A 26877-nucleotide genomic window follows, 5' to 3' on the forward strand; every position below is an offset into this window, starting at 1 on the left:
TTAAGGACAACTTTGGGGCTCTGCTCACTATAATCACAACGTTTAAAAACCAACAAACCCTCCTGATTATTTTCGATAAACAACCAACGTCTAAAAGCCCCACAATGAACAACTCGCATCTGAACAGCAAGCAACGTGTGATCTTGGCACATTGGGTAACTCCCACTTTAATGTGTGCAGTGCATTGTGGGATTGGATACCATATGATTAATAAAGTCTTATTCACATGCATTGCAGCACTTGAATTACTGAGATTTTTACTGAATTTGAAACAAAAAAAGGCTCCTCTTGCTATCTGGGTTGCTGAGCCCGGCTCTGGTCTCTTCTCCCCCCGCCTCCTTTCCTAAGAGATCACGGATTCACACCTCCGGGCCCTCCCTGCGCAGGCTTCGTGGGAACTTGTGACCCGGAATTCTCGCACTCTCATTAGATTGCAGCCGGAAGGCGGCGAGGCCAGGTTCATGGCATGCAGCATTCAGATGCTTCAGCGATTCTCTTCTCAGGAGTTTTTCGCAATAAGACTGGGCCGAGTGGTACAGTCTGTCTTGCTTCCACAGCACAACTTGCAAAATGTGTCAGGGCCCCACCAGAGGGAATTTAAGAAGAGGATTCGCATCCAGCTGATTTTGCAAACGCTCCACCACTGTGACTCAGGGATTTTTGCTTTTACCCAAGGACCTGGGCTCTGCTACCCCCAAAAAGCTGCCAGTGCATTAAAGGCCGGGGAGAGGCTTGGCAACCAGGTGCCCTGGACTTTCAGCTCCCCTTGTGCAATTAATTCTGCAGCTCGGCAAACAATCGGCTGCTGCCACCTGGAACATCCCAGCTCCACGGCAGGTGGGAGGTGGTATTTGTAGCTCCCCTTCCCCGAGGGGCATAAACAAGGGCCAGCTTGTCAGAAAGGCTCAAACTCTGTTTCCAGCCGGGTTCACATGACCGCTCTGGCTTTGGGACCAGCGCTGCATTGAAGCTGTTCCCTGGTGCTTTTCTATTGGTGGTGCACGTCCACACATGCTTTGGAGCACATAAAATGTATTCCACGGAAAGAGTGAGAAGGACCCCCTGGTATGACTGTTCTCCACCACACGCCCACTGCTTCAAATGCCAGCACGCCCCCAAGCACTTCCCTCATGATGCCAGCTCATGACAATTTCAGAAATCCCGGAAGCTCCCTGGCGGGGCCCAGCCAGGTCGGCCAGGAGCAGCGCCACGGGAAACCAGCCCAGGGCTCCATCCACTATGGTGTCCTGCCTCTGGTGCTGCCACGGACTTATGGAACAACCTGCCCCTACAGGAACGTTCCTCCCAACCCACCACAGATCAGCCTGCGGACAGTCGGCTCACACGGTTAAGTCCAGTTCTAAGTCTTTCAGCTCCAGGGCCACCCAGGGCAGTTAATTCTAAACATGCAACGGGATCCATATGCCCAACCCACGTTCCTCGGTTCCTCGACTCTTCTGCAGAGGGTCCTCTCCGTTATCAGTGTCATGGGACAGGGCAGCAACCCAGAACAGGACCCCATTGGGCCAGGCACAGCGCAGGCCCAAGAGTGCGCAGGCTCAGACACCTGTGCTGGAAAGGGAAACTGAGGCTCAAAAGGGGAAGGGAAGTTGCCCAAGGTCACACCGCAGGGAAGCGGCCGTGCTGGGAACAGAGCTGACAGCGGCAAACCCCATCCAGACACGCTACATTCACAGCATGGGCGGGGAACCTCTCACTGCTGGAGAAAGTCACCCCGTCCCCACACTCGTGCTGCTGGGACCACCACACGGTAGAAAACGCACCAAAGCACCCAGCCGTCGGTTGCAAGCAGTCAGGTGGATATCCCAAAGGAAGAGGCCACCCGCCTGGGCCAGGCAGCAAACGGCTCGAGCTGGCTGCAGAGAGGAACCCAAGAAAGATTACAGAACTGAGACCATTGCCTTGTGCAAAGGAGGTCGAGTACAGTAGGGTCTCAACCGTCACTAACCTAAGGTTTGTAAATTCAAGTATTTGCGAGCCGCCACTTCCAGAGGCTCCGGGCAGGGACCGGCGGCAGCCACGGCTTCCCCGGGGCTCCAGGCAGGGACCCTCCTGAATGTTGAGACCCTCCTGTACTGGAAGAGATTTCATTTAAAACTTATTTCATTGTTTTTATTTATCTTTGCCTTTTTCCCCAAGGACCCCCTGCGATACCCTCCAGTTTGGGGGCCACTGCTCTAAGGCTGTTACCTGGGGCTGGCCAGCCAGAGATTCCTTTTACTTCCTGGTTGGTAAACTCCAGCAGAGCCTAGAAAAGGCATAAAAAGAGGCAAAAGAAAAAAAATCACCAAGGAGGGAACCGGGCAGGGGGAGGCAGATGGCAAGAAAGAAAGGGAGAAGAAAAGAGGAAAGAAGTCACGTTATTAGCCTGGGAACTTCCTCTCCCTCACCCTGTGCCCTTACCAGATCTAGGAAAAAATCCAAATGCAAACCCCTTCCAGGAAGCAGCGTTTTCACCCCCCAAAAGTGCCAGAGACCAGACTCCACTGCCTGAACTACTGCTCCCCTGAGCTCACAGGCAAGGCAGCGAAGGCCCACAGGCAGGACAAAGCCCCAACACTGGCCCATGCACTGGAGCAGGAATGGGCACAGAGCTACACGCATGAAGCACGCCAGGAGAGGGTCTCCCGTTGCAAGCCCCACGGGGCAGGAGCTGTCTCTCTTACACCCATACCACACTAGCACATGGGCCTTGAGCTGGCTTTTTGCGGATTTTTTTCCCACCCACGTGCAGAATAATTTTTCTAAGCGCACTGAGGCCTGTTGAATGTGCACCACCCACAGAAACACAAAACCCAGCGGTGGGTGTTTTCCACTCAGCTGAGCAGCATACGACACTCTCAAGTGACCCCACAAGCATGCAGCTTACAGGGCAGCCTGGCCGCGAGCCCCAACTAGGATCTGTGGAGAATACGGTCACCTGGAAATCTCCCTCTCCCTCCTGCTGCCAGAACGAAACTCTACGGCCTGGAGGTGAGCTCACATGAGCCCAGTGAGCCCTTCTGGCCTGAAAGCCACCCGGAGATGGGGAGAGGAGCGGATGGCTAGCACCTCCGCGCCGAAGAGGACTTGAGACCTCAGAGTTTAGTTCACGTACACATCTCATTAGGGCACCTGACAGAAGACCCACCATACTGCAAATGGGGGAGAGCTGCTGTTTAAAACAGACCTCCCAGGTGAATCCTCCCAGAAATTCTGCTGTCCCTGCTGGTGCACCTCCGCCCCACCCAGAAATCCCCGGCGGGTGAAGCACACTGGATCTGCAGACAACTGCAACACCTGCTGGGTAGCAGACCTCTGCAGCCACCTGGAGGATTTCAAGCCAATGACCCGAGAGGCTCCCACACCCCTGCCCCAGGCGGCTGCAAGCCAAGGCCCATGGGGAACCGATGGCTTGGAATAAACAGAATCTACTTGTAACCAGGGACAACTGAGCATGAGGGCAGACGCCCAGGAGAGATCTGGGTGCCGCCCAGCTGAACGGCAGAGCCCCCGCAGCCGGCAGCCTGTGTTTCTACTGGCGGTGCTCGTCTGCACATGCCTCGGTGCACATAAAATTTATTCTACCCCTGGATGGAAAACCTTAACGGGAACCCTGCCTGCGACCCCATCCCCAGGCTATCAGCACAACTGGAGAGAGGATGAGGCATTAAACCACCAGCCAGGCTGTAAGGGGCTAGCAGCAAGCCGGGGAAATGCATTTGACCGCCACTAACCGCACAGGAGATGTCCTGGGTCCCTCACCTGAGTCCTGTCCTGCCCTCTGGTTTCCAAGGGCGCCGGGTGCTGGGACATCAGACCCCCTTCAGGAGTCCCAAGACTGCTACCCACCAAACCCACAACCCACACCTGAAAGTGTCCAGGCCCTCATCTCCCTCTGACTCAGTTCCTTCTCTGGAGGGTGTTTATAACGCCTTCCCTCTGCCCAGTTCAGACTGCCAGCGCGTCAGGGCACAGCCCCGCTCACCGCGCTCGGAGCCGTACAAGCGCATCAGAGCCTTGGCCCAAAGAACTGCCCGAACACATGGACCAGCTCCAAACTCTTCCTGCCAAAGCCATTCCAGATGCTGGGGCTGCGGCGCTTCTTGGTGTGTCACTTGCAGCCTGGCACACAAACACACGTCCCAGTGAACACACAGCCCTGAAGGAGCATGCCCGGGGAGTGGCGAAATGCTGCAGACCACCAAGGCGGCAGGAGCAGGGATGCACAGGGGCTCCGGCCATTTCTGACCACAGCTATTTCCGATCGCTACCAACGGGTCGCACGAACAGCCCAGATCTCAGGCTGGCAACGCATGCCAACTGCCCCGGACTTCTTGGGACAGTGGGGGAAGGACTCCAATGACAAACTAGAGGGGAGGGGTTTGGAAGGGCTGGAAAAATCCATTCTCCCAGCACGTGGACTTTATCCTGCTCACATGCCCTGGAACAGAAGTCCGGCCCAGGACAGAGGATCAGCTGCCAAACAGGACCCTTAGCCAGACAAACTCCTGGCATAAGGGAGCAGCTTTTCTTTTAAATCAAAAGAGAGGCCTGTGGGTTAAAGCACCGGGGCCAGGGAGCCTGGGTTCCATTTGCAGCTCTGGGAGGGGAGCCTAGAAGCTCCGAGAGGGGCGGGCTGCAAGGCAGGGCTCCTTGGGATCTGTGGCTCAGAATGAGGATGAGTGGTTAGGGCAGAGCATGTGGGAATGAGGACTCCTGGGTTCCAGTCACAGGTCTGGAAAAGGCGCGGGGGGGGGTTAGCAGCTAAAGCAAGAGAGCAAAGTCTCTCTGACCACCTTCCAGCCACAGCCCAGAAATGGGAATGGGGCCTAGTGGTTAGTGCAGCGACAGGCCTGAGCAGCAGGGCTGCTCGGTTCTGCTGCTAACTTGTGTTCCTTGCTGCCCTCCCCGCCCCCGATGTGCCTCAATACATTGCGAGGGTCCTGTCTCCGGCTCGCCTTCCCACGCCCGCCGCCTCAACTTGCCGTGCTTCAGTTTCACCATCTGTAAAATGGGGGTATGGTGACTGACCTCTTTCGCAAGGCACTCTGCAATTCAGAGAAGAGCAGCAAGCCAAGAGCTGGTTGTTACTATTAAGAGGGCCAGAATTTTTACCTCCCTTATATTCCCTTTCCTCACGGCCCAGCCACCTGCACACCGCCTCCTCTGCAGCAAGCACCTCAGGTTGAATCCTTACCAGAGCCACCCAGCTCCGAGGCATAACAAACCCCCTTTCACGCAGCCCTAACTCCCCCCCTGACCACCCCCGGAAACTGATGGTCTCTCACGTTGGTCAGTTTCCGTCATGCTGGGAGAGGCTCCTGCCACCCAAAACACAGCTGGTCCTACCCAGCACACTCCGCTCACTGCCCCCGAGCTGGAGACTGGAAAGGAGCAAACTCCCTCCGGCACTTACTTCCGTACCATCCCATCGGGCTGAATTGTTCCGGAGGGAGGCTTGGGATTAAGCATCCAAAACCTACAGGTTTGGTCCCCAGCTCTGTTACGAGCTACTCGGCCACCCTGAACAAGCCACTGCCTCCTCCCCTATGCCCTAGTGTCTTTTGGCAAAGCACAGGCTGATAACCCTTCCTCTGTCCATCTTGCCTAACAGGCTACATCTGCCCCACTGCCGGGGGTGGGGGGAGCGGATGGGGGAAAATCGAGTAACACCGCCCGGTGTGCATTTTCTGAGGCCAACCTTCAAGACAGACCCCGAGCTTTTCTCCCCACTAGAGCAATGGGCAATGTTATTTTGGGGAGAAGCTTGTGCTGGAACAGGGCGTCTAACCAGCTCTGACAGCGAACTAGCCACATTATTCTGCTAATATGTTTATTAATCAAGCCAACTAGCCACACTCAAGCGGCCAAAGAGCCACAGGGGGTTAGTGGCTAGTGCATTAGAGACTGGGACACTAGAAGAACAGTGGAAAGTTAGCAGAGAAGGGTGTTTTTAAACGCAAACAAAGCGGGGGGGGGGTGTTAAAATTAAATCTAATGCGTTACAAAATAATGGCTCCGAGCAGCTTCTCTCTGCAGCTGGAAGCTTCCCAGCTGCACGCTCCTTCCCCATTTTCCACCATCCTGTGCAAGCCCAGCAGAGCCAACGGGCATTTGCAAATGCACCCAGGGCGCAGACGGGATAGAGCAGCAAAAATGAGAAGTGCCCTCCTTAAAACAAGAGCAAAAAAGTCAGTCGTATAGACTAGAAGGTACGGACCAGTGATCCGCTCAGGAAATACTTTCTCTGTCGCCAGGACGCTCACAGGCCACAAAATGGAATTTCAGCCACTTCTGAATCTGAGCTTCCAAGACTTGAACTCAGGGCTTCCGCAACATGGAAGGACGCAATTGATTTTATGCAGGAAGGCGTTTACTGGTGAGATAACAGCCACAAGCCCCCTTTGCGCCCCCCCCCCCCCCCACACCTGCAACTTTGATTCAGGACAAAAAATCATTAGTGATGTAAAGAGGTTAAGGAAGGAAAAAAAAACAAAAAGTGAAAAATTCTTTCCAGGCAGTGATTTTCCAGGAGACAAGCCTGGAGGGGAGGCGGGAGGAACATTTCCCTGGAGATCAGAGTGTTTTTTTCTCTTCTGCCACTCACGCTAAATATGACAGGCGCATGCTTCCCCAATTCTACGCTTCGTCATGCCCAAGTTCCATGTCAGCAGAGCAAAGCCAGCGGCCCCGTCGCCCTGCAAAGGCCGCAGCCGGTTTTTTTCGGACGGTTCTTAGTTCCCCCCCTGCAAGAAAGTCCTGCTTTTATCAAAGCCACTAACAAACCAGGATGGTCCCTCTCTACCTTGCTGCCTTTAGTAATATGCCATGTCATGCTCCGGCAGTGCATTGCAGCCTCTGTCGCGTGGAGGATCTGGGGGGAATAGCATTGATTTTGCAGATGCTGTATGGAACGTAGATCCCCGCACTCTCTTCTGAGCCACAAAGATCCATCATATTCAGCCCAGGGCAACAGAGCCAGTAAATGCCTCTTTAGAAGAGCCAATTAAATAAAGGTAGCTGACCCCCTTTTTGTTTTTAATTGCATCTCGTGGATTCTGTCTCCCCACTGCCCCGGCCTCCCCAGAGCAGCTGCACAGGGCCAAAAGGGATGAGCCACATTTTCCACCACCTGCAAAGAAACAAGGCTTGGACTAAAACCCCAAAGGCTGCGAGTCCCACTGGAGACAACAACCCGAGACCAAGCCAGCCAACCACTGCCTGGGTTTATAGAAACCAGAAAGAAGCGCAGTTGTATAGGAAACACAGAGCAACCACAGCCCTGAAATAACAGCGCACCCCACACGAGGGGGTCACCCCAGATCCAAACACCAGCGCAGCCCTGGGTTCCAGACCAGATCCCCTGGGGCCTCCATTTTTTCAGGAAAGGTAACTACAGCCTCCATGCACATTTTGAAGCTTCGCCACATCTTCTCCAAGGTGGAAGCTGTTTTCTTCAGGCCTAATTTCAGGGAAGAGCCCCTCCAAGATACAGAGCGGCGGGGGGGGGGGAGCTGTGCAAAAGCCAGACGCCTGCATCTCCGCTCACCCAGCCATAGGAAAGCAGCAGGAGTTTCCTGCGAGTTCAGAATTTCAGAAGTCGGCCCGTACTAGGTGAAGGTCCAGCACAAGGGGCGAAAGAGAAATAGGGGGCTGGGGGGGTGTGTGGAAATCAGTATTTTGTGCCAGGTGAAAACCGCAGCCGGGGAGGGGGGGATGCACATGCAACAGCCCGGATTTGCACCCCCCCAAGAGAGGAGCCAGAACTGGAGGAGAACTCTGGGGCTTTGTTACAAAAAAAAAAAGGGGGGGGGGCGTTGAGAGCTGTAAAACACTGCAGCCAAATCCCTCGGCCTCAGCCCTGGGCAGCCCCCGGAGGCAGGCAGGGCAGGGCAGGGCAGCCGGGCGCTGCTGGCAAGCGGTAGCCCGGGCTCTGCAAAACCCCCAATCCCCCGCCCCCGGGGGGTGCGGGGAGCCAGGATGGCGGTGGTCGGGGGGGCGGGGGCTCTGCAGGCTGCAAACTCACCTTCCAGGGCAGAAATGGGCCCGATCCAGGCCAGCGTGTGCAGGAATCCCAGCGAGACGAGCAGAGACGCCGCCGCCACCACCTCCGCCCTGGGGGCCCGCATGGCCCGGGCGGCTCGCAGCTCCCCTGGGGGCTCCCTCCTGCACCTCCTCTGCCTGGGGGCTCGGGGGGGGGCCTGCAGCCACCACAATCCGACGCCCCCCGCGGCGGGATTACGGCGCCCCTGCTCCCAGCCCGGGAGGGGAGCGCAGCCGGCAGCGGCGAGGCCAGGCGGGGTGGGGGTGCGTGGGAGATGGGGGGGGTCTCAACGCGGCGGTGCAGGGAGGTGGGGGTCGCATGTGCAGCCGGCCGCGGCCGCGGCCGCCCCCCGGTGCAAGGAGCTGCCGGCGCGGGAGGGCGCTTGCAGCGAGCCCGGCCGCTCGCCGGGGTGCAGGCAGGGGAGTGAGCCGGGGCGCGGGGGAAGGTGGGGGGGTCCCTCCGGCTCCGGCGAGAGGCAGCGGCTCCGGCCCCTCCCGGCTGGTGCAGCAATGGGGGGCGGCCGCCTGATGGAGCTCGCGCCGCCTCTGCCTGCCTGACGTCATGGGCTCCCAGGGTTTGAGGGGGGGGCTACGCGGCACCCACCTAGGGCGCATGCGCCTGCTGCTCCCCCATTGGCTCCCGGCTGGAAGTGGAAGGGGGGGGGCGGCTTTTGCAAAACCCTGAGCCGCGGGGGGGGGGAGGGGCGCAGATGCATGCAAACCAGACCCCCCCTCCCCATTGCAGGCAAGAGGAGGGGCCGCCCCCCTTGCAGGTTCCCCACCCATTGCAACAGCACCCAGCCCGTGCAAGGGAAGGGGGCACGTGCGTGCAAGCCAGCCGCTCCTCCGTGCAAGGGCAGCCGCGCCGCTCCGCCCTGCTAAATGTGGGGCGGGGGCAGCCCCTCGTTGCAGTGGGCCCCTTCCGCTGCCTGGGGGATCCGGTGAGGTGCATTCCCCTGCAAGGCAGGGATCCGCTCCACTAGCACCCAGCCCCTGCAAGAGAAGGGAGCAGGCGCCCAGAGGAGTCCCCCCCACTTGCAAAACGAGGAGGGCGCTCAGGGCTAAACCAGTGCGGGAGCTCCCAGGGCTGAGCCGCCAGCTCTTCTGGGCTTGGCACTTCATAGCCCCGGCACCTCTCAGCTTCCCCACCTGTGGTTCAAGCCAAAGAACCTGCCAGAGCCCCAGGACCTCTCTCATTGGACACTAACCTTGGGGTGCCTATGTCTGAACAGGGTCTTCCTTCGGATTTCTGGGGCTCTACACCGCTATACCCTGTATGCTGAGCACTTGGGCAGCCACCCAGCAGAGAGCCCGGTGCCAGCCAGCTGATTATCAGGGCGCCCGCAGCCAGCCGTGTGTGTTTCTAGTGGTGGTGCACATCCAGACATGCCTTGGCACACAGCAAAAAATTTATTCCGCCCAATGGGTGATAAAAAAACAGTACTACTAACGAGCTGGGGGGCGGGTGTTTAAAAGGTCTGATTTTATAATCTTCAGCACCACACTAACACTTTTAAAGCACATTATGCTAAGGTTCTGTCGACTGACACAGTAAAACTGACAGTACACACCTGTTAACTGGCTTCCTTACCACTTGACTGACTCTTTCACAAGGTCACTGTTCTGCTAACAGGCCTGCGAGAAGGCTCTTTCATTTTTTAAGTTAACTAGCTCCTCTCCCAGGGGGAGACTCAGAAGACCGCAGCAGCCCCAGGCCAGGAAGAGGTGGAGGCAGATGGGTGGACATTAAGACCATGGGGAGCCCCAAATTTTTGGGTGCCCTACACAGCTGCGTATTCTGCATGGGGGTAAGGACAGCCCTGAGTCTGAAAGTCACCCCCCCATTGCAGTATCAGCCTCCTATCACAAAAGAGGTCCGTGCTTGCGTGCAAACCAGTTGCTCTTGGCTGTGCTAGAACCCCTGCTCTGCAAGCAGATACACAAAGAGCTGCTAACCCACCACTGGACTGGCATCCTTCCCTTTCAGGAAGAAAATAGATGTGCCTGCTAGCCAGCTTCCCCACACATTGCAAGAGGGAGAGACGCCATGCATGCCACCCAACTAGTGACCATTGCAATGGCGAGCACACCCTTGTTTGCAAAGCCTGTGCAAATATGTGCATGCACACAGCTGCAGGAGAGATGCACTGACATGCAAACCACCTCCCTGTGCAACAGAGAAATGCACGTTCACGCAAGCCAGTGCCCGGAGCCACCACACCCTTCCCTTTCCAAACTGCCCGAGAGAAATAACTTCATGCACCCATAAGGTGCACTGGCACTGGCGCTGTTCTGTAATCACGCCCCGTACCACACGCCGGCCTGGTCATCGAGCTATTATTGTGCCCGCGTTTTGGGTTTCTTCCGCCTGTCAGGAGGAGAGGGAAAAAGCAGAAGAAAAAACCCTAGCTCAAGCTGAGGCACTTCTCTGTGAGCACTGGGCAGCTGTTAAAAGACAGGGCCAGACCAGAAAAAGGCCTGAGACTGCAGGCATGCAGAAACCTCAAGCGTTGTTTAGAAAGGAACACGCTCCCCAGAGCAGCAGGGTACCGGTCGCTGTTTGGGGGGGCCAGTGACATGGGTTGCGTCCACACTTGGAGCTCGGGCTGTGATTCCCAACTCAACCCCCTCCAGACACAATCTACAACCTACACTGGAACACGACACGCTCTCAGAGGCCCTGCTTGACAGGCCTGTTCTTTCCTGCAGGCAGCCGCCCAACCTCAGGAAAATTCTCACTAGCAACCACACACTGCACCACAGAAATACTAATCCTGGAACTGTTTCCTGAAACAAACCCCGTTGCCACCTCTGTCACATATTTATTCTGGAGACACCAACACTGGATCAAACCACGTCAGTTACACGAGCAGGGGCTCATATTCCTGCACTTCCACCCCCGTGATATATGCCATCGTGTGTCAGCAAGGCCCCTCCGTTAGGTATATTGGGCAAACTGGACAACCACTTTGCCAAAGAATGAATGGACACCAATTAGACATTGGGAACGTGAATGCACATAAACCCGTCAGTGAGCATTTCCATCTAGCAGGTCATAGTATCCAACGCTTACTGGTGTGCATTCTAAACCAAAGAGTCTTTAACACCAGGTTACAAAGGGAGAGTCTGCCCTGGAGTTCATTCGCAAGATTGACACTTTTCACCTCGGACTCATCAAAGTTATCAATTACCTTCCGCATCACAAGGGCATTTCCCCACTTTTGATATTCGCAGTGATCCCAGACAGCCCACGGAACTTAACAGCCACTCGCAGAAACTAGTTTTCTCGCCCGTTTCTGCACCCTAGCTGATTTGTCAATTTTTATTTCACCTTTTTCCATCTTTCTGTTAATTTCTCTTCGCCTCTGTTAGCGTTTACCAGGGTGTTCCAGCTCTGAAGAGGTGGGTCTGTCCCAGGAAAGCTCATCACCTAACGCATTCTCTTGTTAGACTTTGAAGTGCTACAGATCTGCTTTTCGGCTCTTTTGTTTGGTGAAGATACAGACTTACCCGGCTGCCTCTCTGAGTCTTTCCCAACAGACTTCAAGCCCCCTACCCTGAAAAAGAAACAGGAAACCACCCCCCTCTTTGGAAGTGGTAACTTGCAATTCAAACACGTTCCTTAACATCCCATCCTGAAGCCTGGCACCTGCTCTGGAGGCGTGTGTACGCTGCTGTGAGAGGCCCCACAAATATTATGTCCAGCGGCCCCGAATTTTTCTCCACAACACTCAGCCCTGGCACGCCCCAGCTCCGTTGCTCCGGGCGCTAGCAAGCTTCAAGTTGGCCAGTGCGTGGCCACAAACTCCTCTGAGATAGGCCCAGAGGAGGCCCCCAACCTGCCAGCCGCAAAAGGCCATTCCCAGGCCTCACAGTGTGGGGCTCTAGCGTGTCTGGTTTGTGGTTCCCCTGGCATCAGCTGCACCCCATCCTCCGCTGCTGCCCCATGTCTGCCAGCCACTCTGCCTCCGAGGGTGGCCTCACCCTTGCAGGGCCAATGCAGGGTAGATGCCCCTCCCAGGCACAGAGACTTGTGCAGAGAAGAGCTGGCCAGGAAGGGAACTGCAGGCTCAGCATCTCGCCTTGGAACCGGTACCAGGAGGGGTGGTTGCAGGTGAAGTATCCCACATGCTGGTGGGGTCCTCTGTGCACACTAAGGGGGCTGCATTGAGGAGCCTGGGGCCAGAGGAGTGTTTTGTCCTACAGACAAGGCTTGGCCTGCCTGGGAAGGGGTGGGCTACCACACCCCGGGGCTGGCTGCCATGCAGGGATTTCACTGCACCCGGCAGAGCTCTTTAGCAAAGGAAGGCGGCGCTGGTTTAAAGCAGGGGTGTGAGATGTGGAGACCTCCAGCTACAGTTCCTCATGCTCCCAGGCCGACCCTGCACCCGATGTTCAGTCCCTCCAGGTCTCAGCTTCCTAGCCATAAAACAGGGCTTTTTGGCCATCCTCCATCTGGCTAGCTTGTCAGTTCACAGGGGCAGAGACTGGCAATTCTATACAGCCCCTAGCACAGGGGGCCATCAGCCTGCTGGGCGCTGGGCGTTTTTATTAGGTGCATTACCATAGCACCCCCCCCAGCCTTGGACCCAGTGCATTACGGACACACAACATGGAGCTGGGTCCTGTTCTGATCGCTCACTGTGCGCGGTGCTTTGTCACAGCAATAGTAAACGAGCGTCACAGCAGGATTGAGCGCAAGGCATGCCTGGGACCGCTTGAGGGGGGCATGAAGCCCGCTAGCATTGTGGTGTTCGGGCTATTAATTGGCATAACTACTCACTTTGAAATAATCCTGCGGCCCCCCCGCACCACCCACCACAAATACAAACAACAAAAGTTCATTTTGCAAAAAGCAGAGGCAAGACGTAACCCAAAGACTCCCCAGCGGAACAGTCCCCCAATGTTTAGCAGCCTCCCCTCCCTGAAAGGCATCACTCTGAATGGAAAACCCACACGTTTTCTTTTCGAAACCCCCAGACGGTGATTGCCAGCGTTTCACCAGGGCCCGGGAACCTCTTTGGAGTGCCTGGGATTTTTGACCAAACACCTGGATATTTTACTCGCTGGACGTTCATCCACTCAAAAATCATTTCTGACAAAGACAAATTTTCAGTGACAAGCCCGTTGCCCGTTGTGGCTGGGTGTGGGCCTTCTGGAGAGATCTACGTGCACGATGGCAAATCTGGTAACACCTTGAAGGCGATGCCAACAGGATAGGAAAGGACTCGGAGCAGATGGCTGGTGGACCAGCTTCAGACACAGATCCGGGAGAGAGACTACAGCAAGTAAACATTGTCCTCTGCTAGGATCTTGGGGAAGAAACATTCCCAGCTGGGTAGGGGGCTGATTGGTGGCTGCTAGTCCTGAGGTGACATGGAGTTTACCGATGCAGGAATGTGGGATTCCCAGATGGCCCCAGGATGGCACCTTGGGCCCAGTATGGCTCCTATCTGGACAGCAGGAGAGATGAGGCACATTGACAGCTGAGACAACCCATCCCAGCCTCTTTGAGGAAGCACCACCATGCCAGATCTCACAGGCAGGATCTGGGGTCGAGCTCAGCAGGCCAAGCAGTAGTCAGTATGCTGAGACCAAGCCGGCAACAATAAGACAGGCCTTGCTGCTTTAGGGAGCAGCCTGTTTTCTCCCTCTCTGTTTTGGGGTTTTGTGCATGAAGGTTCTGGATTGAAAGAAACAAAGGAGGGGGCATGATGCAACTTTCCCGTGAAAGAATTTGAGGTTTTAACGTAAGGTCTCCTCTGCGTGCCTACGGGCGTGAGCATGCCATGAACCGTAACGGTACAGCAGTCGAGTGTATGGAAACAGATCTTGCACCCAGTGCCAGCCATGCTGCTGTCTAACATGACGCCTGCTTTAAAACCAAAAGGCAAATATTTGGAGGCAGAGAAACTGGTTCCAAGCCCAGCTGATGGTTCAGAGGCCAGGAGCGCAGGAGAGCTCTGAGTGGAATTCGATGCCTGCGGGTATGATAACCACCCTGGCGGTGGCCGTCCTAGTAGCTGGAGCTGGAACTGATAGGGGAAATCCACTCGGGTGCAGGCAGGGCCTTAGCCACGCACCAGCTCTTGGGAAGAATCCAGCCCTTACAGGCTTGTGAACACAACTCTGGGGTGGGGCCCCCACACCCTGGCCTGGGCCCCGAGAGATCCTTCTGGGCTGAGCTGGGCTCGGTGGAGCTTATGGTGAATGGGGTCTGTGACCCCTGCCAGGCCCTGGAGAATTGCCCCTTGACTTTGCCAGGCTCTCGCTGGGCTCCTTGTTACCTCTGCCAGTGCTCTGTTCAGGCTGCGTGACCCTTCCTGCTCCCAGGCCCCAGCTGCGCTCGGACAGCCACTCCAGACATCTGCCCTTACCCTGCAGTCGCCATGGTGACCTCTAGTGATGTCACACTGCCAGCACGATGACATCACGAGAGCAAAAGTGGGGAGCCGGGGCAGCAGGTGAAAGGGAAGAGGCTTTGTGCCGCCCTATGAACCTGTCTGGGGGTGGCCTGTGGGGCAGTGTGTCTGGAGGGAGAGGCCCCTGGGGGCGGCGTGCCGCCAGCTGGTTCACTGTCTGGGAACACGTCCCAAGAGCGGGTGGGGGGCACGGGGTTATGCCATTCGAGCTGACGGGGCTCACTGCAGCCACTGCCCCTCAGTTCCCATCCACCTCTGCCCTGGCTGGCCAGCAGCATGGACATTAACCCGCTGGCTCCAGCTGCCGCCCATGCTTGGGCCATCCCACGCTGCCCTCCTAGCACCACCCCCACCTCCACCTTCAGCTAGACTGCAAATCCCATCAAGGGCAGGCCCGAAAGGCCTCCCCCAGTGATATCAGGGAGCTGCACCCCTCTGCAGCACCCTGCTCCATGGCATTACTGGGGTGGAGCGGCCTGGCGCATTTCCACCCCAGAGCTGGCTGCATTCTAGCAGCAGGGAAATGGATGCCCCCTTGGACGAGGCCCTGAAGGTGGCCTCTGCGTTGCTCTGGGAAGCGAGCCACTGTCCCAGCACTTCCCTGGGCAGCCGTCTGCAAGCAGCCAGCTCATCCTGTCAGCCCCGGAGCCCCCTCCAGGCCCCCGCCTGCTGCCGTTGATCAAGGACTCTGCTGACAGTGGGGACAGGGCACCCCTGCGCTGGGAACACTTGGTCCTGGGCAATCAAACAGCTGGCAGGGAGCAGAGTGGACAAGGTTCAAAGGTCAAGGCCCGCGCAGTAGCCCGGCGTTGGCTGCCTCCCCCCCACACCTGCTCTGGGCTGCCATGTGCTGCCCAGCATCTGAGGCCACCCAGCAGCGCCCCCCCCCCGGGGGCTGCCACTGGCCTCCCTGCTGGGATCTGTTTGCAGGCAGGTTCTGCAGGCCCTGGGCTTCACTCCTCCCTGGGAGACGCACACATGCGGCCCTCCAGCAGCTGTGCCCCTCTGGGTCCAAGGTCAGAGCCCGCAGCGCCTTCGGGACCCAGCAGAGGCCTGGAGAAACTCGCTGCAGCGGGGGATGTGAAAAGCCCGGGCTTGTTCTGCTTGGCGGGAAGAAGTGGGGACAGCCAAAATTTCTGTTGGATAATGCGCGGGGAGGGAGCATTCGGGAACTTCTGTCCTTACGGTCTCACGGTGCAGGGACAAGGGGCTGATCAGAAGCACTAGGCTTCTCCTCACTGGTGCGGGGTTAGCCAGGGGAACTCGCTGCCACATGACATCATCCAGACAGGGTTAGACGGGCCTTGGAGCTGATCCACTCGTCGGCAGATCACCCCCTGCCAAGGGGTTCGCCCACAGCCCAGAGCTGTCCATAGGCATATCCAGCCGAGCGGAGATCCCCTGTGCTGCGTAGGCCTCGGGATGGGGTGTTTAACACCGGTGCTGGATGGCCCTGGCCTGGGGTGAATTTCACCCGCCTGCTGAGAGAAGGGAAAAATCTCCTTCCTGACCACTGCGGCCAGGGTGCCCTGAAGCATGAGATTACCCTGACTGCAGTGCCAAGAACTCCAGAGGTTTATCGCCGGCCTAAAGGCTCTCCAGTCCCCTCTCCCAGCTCTGCAGTCAGAATCTGCCTCCACCCGTTCCCCTGCATTATCTGACCAAATGACCCTGGATTTTTTCTCTTCCTTCCAGCTGCTGAGATTTACCCTTGGCAAGGGAAAAGTCCCAATTTCCCAGTCCTCTCCCATCTCGCGTCCTGATCCCTTAGAACAGCCCCTCTGCTGAGCTCAGACCCATCCACTGCTTACTGGGGCCGTCCAGGCCCTGCTTTCTTAAAGATCAAAGGGGAATGGGGGGATGGGGTTGGATTCTTCCAGCCTCTCGCAATGGTCCTGGGCTCCAGGGGCCATCAAAGAGGTTCATCCCCTGCCCTGTCCTCCCTCTGGCCTGCGCTGTTTGCGCCGTCAAACCCTGTTTGACCTCCCGGTGATTTTACCACATGCTGCTGCCTCAGGGGAAGGAGGGAGCTTGGTGCGGGTGTCCACTAGACCCTATCGCCCAGGCCCACCTTCCCCACAGGCTCCACCTTCACGCGCCTCTTGTTAGAGCAGCCTTGGGGCTGCTCTAACTTACACGCTGATCCCCGCTCCCATTGGCCACTTTCTAGGACGGGAGTGGGACTGAAGCAGACCCCTCCTATACCAGCTCCATGTGGGGTGGGGGGAATCTGTAGGGAGCTTTTTCCACCTGCTTTAAGGCTACCTTAGGCTCCTGGAGTGGCATGAGTGGGATAATGTCCCAAGATCATGCAAATAGCTCCTCCTGCCATGGGCTCATGGGAAAAGCCAGGGAAATGTCCATCTCTGGGCAATTGCACCAGGCTGGCATCACAGCTGGAGTCTCCCTGATAGCTCCACTCCCTCCCCGGAGGTCACATGCCTGGCAGCCCCTCCCCTGCCAGCCCCACGCCCCACTCCCCTGCCAAATCCCAGCCTGGCACACAGTTCAGGAGCGTTTCCCTGGGGTTAAGCCACCAATGGAGAGATTTGCCTGGGAAGGAGCCATCCCCACCCCTCTCATGGGTGCTGCAGAATTGAAAGGGATGTGGGTGAGGGGCTTCAGCATCCCAGCTCTGACCCCAGGCCCTCGGCACCTCCTCACTCTGCCCTATGGCGCAGAGGTGCCAGGGCCATGCTGAATTGTGCCAGCTGTGCCATCCAGAACAACGACTGCATCTGCTTCGCAAGGCACTGGTGGTGCAGAGCTACTCCCAGAGTCCTCCTCTAGGTCTCAGGCCAGGCCACACGGGCTGGTCCCAGCATCAACACCACTAGCAGGGTTCCCTCCCACGTTCCCATCCGTGTGCGGAATATATTTTGTGCTCTACAGGGAGGCCTGTGCGGAGGTGCACCACTGGGAGAAATGCTTGCTGCCAGCTGTGTGTGCCCTGTTGATCAGCTGGGCAGCACCTGAATCTCTCCTGTCGCTGGCCCTGCATCCAGCTCCTTGCTGCCCCGGCCGTCCACACTGGCCATCGCCTCCAGGTTCGAGACACCTGGCAAGAGGGCAACACGGCCAAGCCACCAGCAGAAGAGGCCTGTGTGGCCCTGCCGGGGGGGGGAGCTGGAGGAAGGCCCCCCACAGCTCATGGGGAGGTGGCTATGGAGCCACCTCCGCTGGTGCTGCAGCGGGAAGGGCGGTGCCGTGGGCCACATCTGCTTCTCATAAGGCCCCGAGCGAGGCTGCGGCCCGGCTGCAGCAAGCAATCTCAAGAATGTGGAGAATCGCAGCTTCCTGGCCCGCGCCCCCCAGCCCCCGCCCCCGGCTGGACCCCATCCCGGGGCTGGAGCGCAGCTGGCCCTGGGTGTTTGCAGCGGGGTTGGCCGCTCTGAAATTCCTTCCTGGAGCTCTCAGAACCTCGCCAGCCCCTCTGAGTTCCTGCTGCAGGAAAGGGCAGGGCTGGGATGCACAGGGGCCCGGCTCACCCAGCACCGAGCAGCAGCAGGCCCTGTTGTACCAGGTGCTGCACATGGGGAAACTGAGGCACGGGTCGGGGGCATGGTCTGCCCAAGGTCGCCGCCAGCGGCCGAGCTGAGAACGGACATGACCCCCGCCGCATCCCCTACATCCAAGTCTTATGCTCTCCCCATTAGACCACACTGCCTCCATCCAGCAGAGCTCCTCCTGCTTATTTCTTCCCCAAGGGCATGGGGAAGTAGGGGGACTGGGCAAGAGGGGCCATGGGACTGATCTGGCAGAGCTTGGAGGAGAACCCTAGTCCTGCTCCACAGCCCCCGCTAGCCCAGCCCTGGGCTCCCCACGGCTGCGCCAGTGCCCCTCACGTCTGATCTGCCGTCCTGCGTTGGACCAGCAGGACGCTCTGTCCCCCAGTTAAGAGGCCCGGGGGGAGGAGAACTGTGGGGCGCCCCAACTTGGCAGCTCTGCTCTGGCCTGGGCTTGTTCCCCAGCAGCCCCAAATAAAGGGAGCCAGAGCCCCTCAGGGACAGCTGTGGGGCGAAAGGCACCAACGCAGAGAGCAAGGGGCCTGGCAGGGCGGGTCCAAGGGGCGCCCTCGGATTTCCCTCCCAGTCAGAGGCCGGGCTGCTGGAGCTGGTGGTGCACACGCCCCCTCTGGTGGCAGTGAGATGGATAGCACGGAGGTTGCCAGGAAGGGAGCAGCTCCTGCTGGCAGCAGTAGTGAGCTATTAGCCTCTGCCTGGCCCAGGCCTTCATTGGCTCTGCTGGCACCCCTGGCCCTCAAAGCCGCCCGCCTGCCCTCCACACTGCTGGCCCGTGTCGCGCGCACGGAACGAAACCACCTAGATCGGCAAAAGCCCCTTTCGCTGCAGCTGGTGGGAGCAGAACAGGTGCCCAACGGTGCCCTGCTGCCCACGCCGGGCCTGGCTGGAGGGGCGGGAAGGGCCGGGGCACAGAGCGTGGCCAACGTGGGGTTGCAACACAGGGATTCAGTTTGGTTCTTTAATCTCTGGCGGGGGCGAATCACAATTCTCCATTTCTGCCCCCAGAATTAAGAGCTGGGCAGAGAGGCTGCAGGCCTGGGGAGGGCAGCACTCGGGCGCCCCAAGAAAGTATGGGGGGCACTCAGGTGCCCCAAGAGAGGCTTGGGAAGGGGGGGCACTCAGGCACCTCAAGGGAAGCCATGGAAGGGGGCACTCAGGTGCCCCAAGACAGGACAGGAGGCACTTGGGAGCCCCAAGAGAGGCCAGGGAGGGGGGCACTCGGGCACCCCAAGAGAGGACTGGGAGAGCGCTCGGGCACCCCAAGAGATGCTTGGAGGGGGGCACTCAGGCACCCCAAGAGAGGACATTGTATCACATTTTTCAGACTCCCACCCCACACAGGGCAGCACCCCGGACTGCTCCAGGTTTGAGATATAGCCACTAGGTGCCAGCAGGGAGCTGACCCCAGGCCTGGGGGACCCGTCTTCTAACAAGGCTTCTGGGGGTGTGATTTCCCAGCTGCCAGCGGCCTGCGCCACCCCCCATGTCCCAAAATGGAGGCGGAGGGGTGAAGGAGGCGGCACAGGGCCAGGTAGCGAGGCCTGTGGAGCTGGGACATCTGTGGGGTTGCTTTAGCTCGGGGTGCCTGGGGGGCTTGCTGGGGAGTCACAAGCAAACGGGTGGTGATAGGAAGCCAGCCAGAGCAGAGCAGCCTGGTGGGCGACCCCCCCAGGGAAACACGCCCACCCGGCCCTGAGCCCCAGACAGCCTGGAGGAGGGGACCTGGCTGGGAGCAGCTCGGGGTGATGGAGTGGGGGCGTGAGGGTTTTATCCCCCTGGTTGGGTTACGCGTGTTTCCTGGTGCCCTGCAGTAACACTAGGCGGGTGCCTGAGTTTCCCTAAGCACAACCTCGGTGCACAGTGGTGGTGGGCGTTCCAGTGTGATGATTTCTCACCCGTTGGCAACGGCCCCCCCGCAGGCTCCTTGTAACCTACACAGCCAGGTGACCCATTTTTCCCTGGGAACCAGGACACAGGCGGAGGAGGGGCTGGGCTGGTTTGAATGGGAATTGGGCTGGGGGTGGGGCAGTCTGGGCTGGCTGGAGGGAGGAAGGGGGGCCAGGGCCCGGCTCAGGGACCCCTGTGGGCCCCTCTCCCCAAGGCAGATGGTACCGACGGCTGCTGATCCCTGTGCTGACGGGTCTGTTCTGCGCCGGGTCTCTGGCACCTGAGACCCCGTCTGTTCCCCTGCGAGTGAGTCACGTCCGCCTGCGGGTGGGGGCAGGGCCAGGGGTTCCCCCCCACCTCCCAGCCAGGAACCCTTTCCAGCAGTGAGGTAAACCTGTGGGCACCGGGACTGCACTGGCCGTGTGCCGGTCAGAATGGGTATTTGGTGCAACACACGTGTGGGGAATTTCCTGAGGAAGGGCCCCCCCTCTGCTGTCCTGCACACCCGGCCTTTGGCTACACCCAGAGGAGATCAAAGGCCCCAGCAGACCTGCCCAGCTGGTGGCTGCAGCTCGGAGTCAGACACAGTCGTGAATCCGTCGCCAGCTGGACAGCCCCAGCCATGGGGGTCACAGGGCTGCCCCCAGCCAGAGGCCGAGGCCGTGGTATCTCAGTGGCACTTTCAACTTATAGGCTGGTTCTTAGCCTCTTTCCCTGCCACGCGTTCGCCTTACGAGTGCGTGGGCTTGCTGAGTGTGGCACTGCCGGGGGAGGGGAGTAAAGGGCCGGCTCGGGCAGTCTGGCTTGCAGGGGATACCGCACGCACTGCAGCGTGGCAAGCGGGAGTCAGAGGGAGAGGGCGGCATGGGTCTGACCCCGAGCGGGAGGGGCCTTCAGAGGGGAACCCGGGGCGGTCCCCCCGACAGTGGGCTAGGCGGGCCAGGATTCTGAGCTGGGCTGGCCACTGCTTGAGGGCTGCCCTGGGGACTGGCTTCAGCTGACCACATCCAGCCCAGACCTGCAGGACCGAAGAGGAACTTTCAGGTTGAATCCGGATTCATGCCTGGGGCTGGGCTGTTCTGCCAGATGTCTTCACTAGACGGGGGGGCGGGGTGGGGGTGCTAAGGAACTTCCTGCTGTACCAGCCTGGGAAGCCACAGCTTCCTCCCTCCCCTGCCTGCACCCAGGAACAGAGGCTGGAAATACAGGCACAAACTGGGAGCAACAGTGCTGACTCAGGGCTGTGTTCCTGGCCCGGCAAACAGAGGGAAGCCCCTTGTCACGGGGGGAAGCTGAGGCACAGAGCTGGAGTGACCGGAAGCCCCCAACATCCAGCTGTAGAGTTATTGGCATGAATGGCACCCAGACATCCTGGCTGCCTGCTTCTTGTCTGTAACGCCCAGCATGCCCTGTAAGCCAGGGCAGCATGGCTGGAGGGAGGGGTTCTGGGGGAGGTGGGGCCCTATGTGGCAATTGGGGGTGTGGCTTAGCGAAGACCAGGAAGCCCTGCCAGGCTCCATACAGTAGGGCACATTATTAGATGTATTACAGGTAGCATGGAAGAGCTCCATTCCCAGCCATATACCCCTGGTGCTAGGAGCTGTACACATAGAGTGTCATGCGGAGCTCTGCCCACAGCGGGGAAACAGTGGGGGGCTGGCGCCCTCTTTACAGCATCTCCCAACAAAAGCCACCGCGAAACTAAAGCACCCCTCTGACCTAACCCTCTCCACCCTCTGGGTATGACTTCTTCCAGGCTGGAGCCTGTGTGAACAGGGCATGGTCCCCTGGAACAGTGCAAAGGTGTGGGCACCCCGATGGAGGTTTCCTTGTCTCCCAGCCCCAAGCTTGTCTCACATGCAGCTCTTCAATGAGTGTCTGCCAACAGGTCTGTCCGCCAGCCAGCTGGGAGCCAAGGCCAGCATGTAGCCTTCTGGAAGCAGAAACTGCCTGACACAGAGTCTGCAGTCTGGGGTGCAGGAGACGAGTTGCAATGAATTGGCTGGAAACTTCAAAGAGCTGCTGGATGATGGGTGAGCCCTGGGGAGTCAGGCTGTAGTTTGAGCATTGTACGAGCCAACCCTGGGGAGCACGAATGGCTTGTATCTTTTGCCAAGACATTGATGCAATAAGAAATATTGCATTACTGCTTCATTCTCCTCCTATCCCGGAGACAACAGGATGATGACACTGTGGCTGACGGCCGTCCGGGACTCAGCCACGGCCCTGTGGGCATGGGAGAGCTAATTCAGTATTGTCCTGCCTCAGGAATTGCACCCACAATCCACTGGCTATGGCCAGTACAGAGGCAAACACATATTTCCCAGTTCAACTACCAGGGCCTAGTTCTCAGGGGTTGGGGGGGACCTCTTCCCACCACTAGTTAACTCTAGCTAGAGATATCAAGCCCAGGACAAACTTTTCTGCCACTTGCAACAACTTCTTCGCAAAGAAACGGCCTCATAAAAGTGGCAGCCAATGTTTCCCATTTCTCCCAAAGACTGAACACTTGCTCACATACTCAGAAAGGAAAAAGACCTTGAAAGGCAACCTGCTCTCCAATGAGCCCTGCCTCCACATTGTTCCTTCAGTGCCAGTCACAAACCAGACCACGCCATTGAGTTAGTTGTCAAAACAAAACAGGCAAGTAGCACTTTAAAGACTAGCAAAATAGTTTATTAGGTGAGCTTTCGTGGGACAGACTCACTTCTTCAGACCATAGCCAGACCAGAACAGACTCAATATTTAAGGCACAGAGAACCAAAAACAGTAAGCAAGGAGGACAAATCAGAAAAAGATAATCAAGGTGAGCAAATCAGAGAGTGGAGGGGTTGGGGGGGGGAAGGTCAAGAATTAGACTGAGCCAAGTGTGCAGACGAGCTCCTATAGTGACTCAGAAAGTCCCCATCACAATTTAAACCACGTGTTAATGTGCCGAATTTGAATATAAAAGCCAGCTCTGCTGTTTCCCTTTTCAGAACCATGTGAAAATTCCTCTTCAGTAACACACATACCTTGAGGTCACTGACAGAATGCCCCATTCCATTAAAATGTTGACTAACTTGTTTGTGGATCTGGAGTGTTTTGACATCTGTTTTGTGCCCATTGACCCTTTGTCTAAGGAAGTTAGAAGTCTGTCCAATATACAAAGCATCTGGGCATTGTTGGCACATGATGGCAGATATGATGTTAGTAGAGTAGCATGAGAAAGTGCCCATGATTCTGTGAGTAACCTGGTGTGATGGAGTGGGGGATACCTGCGTGTGTGTGGCTCACAGAGGGTGTGGGGCTCCTGCTGAGGGTAACCCTGACAACCAGGTAACACCTTTGTACTGCAGACAAAGGAGGAGGTGGAGCCTGAGGGGTTTGAATTGGAACTGGGAGTTGGAAGCAGTTAGTCTGGGCTGAGGGAGAGAAAGACAAAGGAGGGGGCAAGGCCCCAGCTCTGGGGGCCCCTCGGGGCCTCCTCTCCCCAACATGGATTGGACTGGCTGTCTCTGCCAGCTGCACTGACTCCTCTGTACAATGCTGTGTCCTGTCGGCTAATAAACCCGCTGTTCTCCTGCTAAGTAAGAAACTCTCCTGCCTACGGCCGGGGTGCAGAGCTTGGGGGACCCCAGAACCCCATCACACTGGTGTCAGAAGTGGGATGTTCTGCACCCCGAGGATGGAGCATCCAGCAGTAAGTGACCGGGGCCCCGGAAGAAGTGGGGCCTGCGAGACCCAGGTGTGCTGAAGGGCAGTAAGGTGCAGTTCCCCAAGGCGGAGGGGCCTGCGGCCGAACCCAAGCAACTGCGGTCGTGGTCCTCGAGAGGGGGTGTCACACCCGAGGAGGGGTTACTCCTGGGAATCTGTTGGAGTCGGTCCCAGAAGGTGGAGGGGCCAAGAGCCCAACCTGCAGGAACAAGTGACCCCTGAGGAGGCTGACGCTGAATGAGTCCTTCCCAAGACAGTGTGCTCATGGTCCCTGAGAGCGGGTGTCACACTGAAGAAGGGGTTCCGCTGGGAGTCTGTTGGAGTCGGTCCCAGAGGGCGGAGGGGCCTACGGCCTAACCCCGGGCAGCTTGTGACCCGCAAGGAGCCTGGCACACTGAAGGGATTCTTCCAGGAATCGTGGGGTGCAGAGGGCATCAGCCTGAGAGCCTGCAACCACGCTGAGCAACTCCGCTGTGAAGTGGCAGCACCAGGAAACTGAAATCGAGATTAAAGAAGCTGGACAAGGCAGCGTGGATGTGCAGTGGCAGAGCTGAGGGTTAAGGAGAATCCTGCAGAGGTGAGCCCGGATCGGGGCAGGGAACCCTGGACTGCCTGGAGCTCTGAACCGAGTGGCCTGCCGCAGCTCAAGAAGGGAAGGAGCGATTCCAACCCATCATCTACTAGTGGCCAAGACAGACCTGCGAAGGGTTTTCCAGGCCTGGGCCAAGGAAGGTGCCTGTGTGTCTGTGCAGGAAAGCAGCTTGTCCACTGGGAATGGCAAGTTGTCTCTGAGAGAAGCTGCTTCACCTTCTGTGTGTGTGTGTGTGGAGACCAGCCGGGGGGGCTGGGACAAAGGAGAGAGTGTCTCCCATTGTCTTTCTGTGTTGAACAGCAGCAGCAGCCTGGGGAGGGAGCAGAGCCTGCGTTTGGAAAAGGTGCCAATGAGGAAACTAGCCCATTGTCTGAGGAAGATTCACCAGCCTGGGGTGGCTGGAGAAGGAACCACCAGAAAAGAGCATTCCAGGTGTGTCTCTGAATCCAGCCATGGGGGCTGGAGCAGAGGGAATGGCTCTGGGATGGGCAGTGGTGTCCCTAATAAGGACACTGGTCCTTGGTGCAAGAAAAGTGCTTCTGCTTCTGGGGAAGTGAATCCTTTGCCTGAGCCTGTGGGGGCTCAAGATGGAGCCAAGATCCCAGAGCTGGATCTGAGGGCAGCTGAAGCCCAGATGGGAAGTGGGCCTGCCTCTGTGTCTCTCAGGGGGGATGATGCTTTAACTTGGTCTAATCCAGTTAGTATCATCAGGGAATCCCAGAGACCAGACGATTCTGGTACTTGTTCTTTGCCTGATGCTGAGGTGTTACTGGGAGTGGGTGAGAGGACTCTGTCCTACCAGAGTCATCCTCTCGCCAGGACACAAGAACAGACAGGCAATGGAGTTACGCTAACTGATGAAGATAAAGGAGCTGGTAGCAAAAGGGAGGAAAGGGACCCTAACCGTCTGTCCGGTGGTACTGGCTGTCTGCCTGAAGGGGGATTACGTGGGAATCTGCCTAATGGGCCAAAAGTGATCCTGGGTTTAGGTGAAACCCAGGAGCTGGTTGTGGCTCAAGGGAGCAGTGCCCCTGTGGAGCCAGACAGGGGTAAGTTATTGTTTGGGGAAGCTCTTAAGGAAAAGAATTTCCCTGAAACTTTTCCTGACCCATCTGTGGGGACTGCAGAAAAAGGGAATGAGGTAAAGGAGAGTAAACAGGAAAGGTGCTTGTCTGTAAAAGCCAGAGCAGCCCTTTGCCTGGGGAGAAGTTTGTTTCAGCTCCTGATGGCCAGGACCTGCCTAAGTATAAAACCACTGGCTGTGCTCTGGAAGGGTCCAAAGCAGGCAGGGTAAAAGTTTCTCAGAAACTGGAAGCTGGTGCAAGTAAAGTAAAAACTATCAGGAAATGTAAGCAGCCCTGTAAAAAACAAGTAAAACAGCTGCACAGCCAATCTCTGTAGAATGCAGGAAAGCACCAGCAATTCCCCATCTCCAGATGGTGGAAACACTTATATTCTTATACTGGACTCCACTTCTGATTCCAGGGGGAGGCAGTAGTTGGAGGGGGAAGGATAAAGGAGCTGTGGTCCTGGTGGGCCAGTAAGGGATAAACAGGGATTCCTCCATGTGGATTCTGCGTCTGGGACTCACAAAACAACTCTCAGAAAGCAGTTTGGTTTGCAAATTTCCAGGCTGGCTGGGAGGGGGCCTTCTCCCTGAGATCATCAATGGCCCAGCTCTTGTTAGAAGGGAGGGCACAGCCAGAGAGATCAAATTTCCACCCCAGGGGGCAAGAGAGAAGATTAGAACTTGATGGTGCTAAGAAAGGCCTCAGCCATTTATCCCCAAAATACCAGATTCTCAAGGATGTTGCACAAAGGTTGTGGTCTACCAAAGAGCAACGTAAATGTGCAGTTGCAATGGGTTTGTTCTGTTACTCACGCTGACTGCTGTAACCAAGGGGTGCTGCTACCAAAAGCTGTAGAATTGTACCATGTACTGAAGGTTTGGAAAGAGCCATGTAACATGATGACATTGATGTAGAAGCATGAGTTGTATGTTGAAGGAGTCTGTAACTCTGAAATGTCACCATTGTTCCCTGTAACTAGTCTTGCAACCTCTCACATGAGGAGGAACATTCCAAACCTATTGTGTGGCATGGAAGGGGAAACTGAGGCACACAACCATTTTCGTGGTCTGGCTAAATGCCAAGGGTGGAAGCATTTGTACCTTCCTTTCCTGGACTGTAACTGAATTCCAAACATTGGCTGGAGCAGCTGTATGGACTGGTGGGCAGACAGGGCAGGGCCCAGACCAGAAAAGAACTATTTGATCTGTTGGTGCTGCAGCATCTGTATGGGCTCTACCTGCCCGACTTGAGAACGTGGCTGATGGACCAGAGACAGAAGCAGGGAGACCGACCAACCTGAGGGAACTAAAGGGACTTGCCCAGCTGCATCACATGAAAAGGGCCAATACCAATCTCCTGAGTTGGAGCCTCTCCCAGCAGGATTATGACATGGAGGTGGTGCACATCAAGGGGAGCACTGAGGGTGCAGCCGATGCCCAATCACGAGGGGAGGGCCCCAAACTTCCCCAGGTCACTGGCTGAGTGACCCCGCTCAGTTCGGTCTGGAAGGGGGGAGAGATGTGATGGAGTGGGGGATACCTGCGTGTGTGTGTGGCTCACAGAGGGTGTGGGGCTCCTGCTGAGGGTAACCCTGACAACCAGGTAACACCTTTGTACTGCAGACAAAGGAGGAGGTGGAG

The 26877-nt window shown here is 57.3% G+C and overlaps 1 protein-coding gene across 1 annotated transcript in view; it reads right to left on the reverse strand.

Annotated features, from left to right (window-relative positions):
- LRP1 (LDL receptor related protein 1) overlaps positions 1–8497 on the reverse strand; it is a 169046-nt gene extending 160549 nt beyond the window's left edge. The window contains exon 1 of the mRNA XM_074980191.1: positions 8030–8497. Coding sequence (XP_074836292.1) covers positions 8030–8132 — 103 coding nt within the window. The 5' untranslated portion in view covers positions 8133–8497. The remainder of the gene's footprint in view (positions 1–8029) is intronic.
- Between the last annotated feature and the right edge of the window lie 18380 nt (positions 8498–26877).

This window comes from Carettochelys insculpta, chromosome 29 (genome assembly GCF_033958435.1).
Source record: "Carettochelys insculpta isolate YL-2023 chromosome 29, ASM3395843v1, whole genome shotgun sequence".
In the NCBI taxonomy this organism is placed as follows: Eukaryota; Metazoa; Chordata; order Testudines; family Carettochelyidae; genus Carettochelys; species Carettochelys insculpta.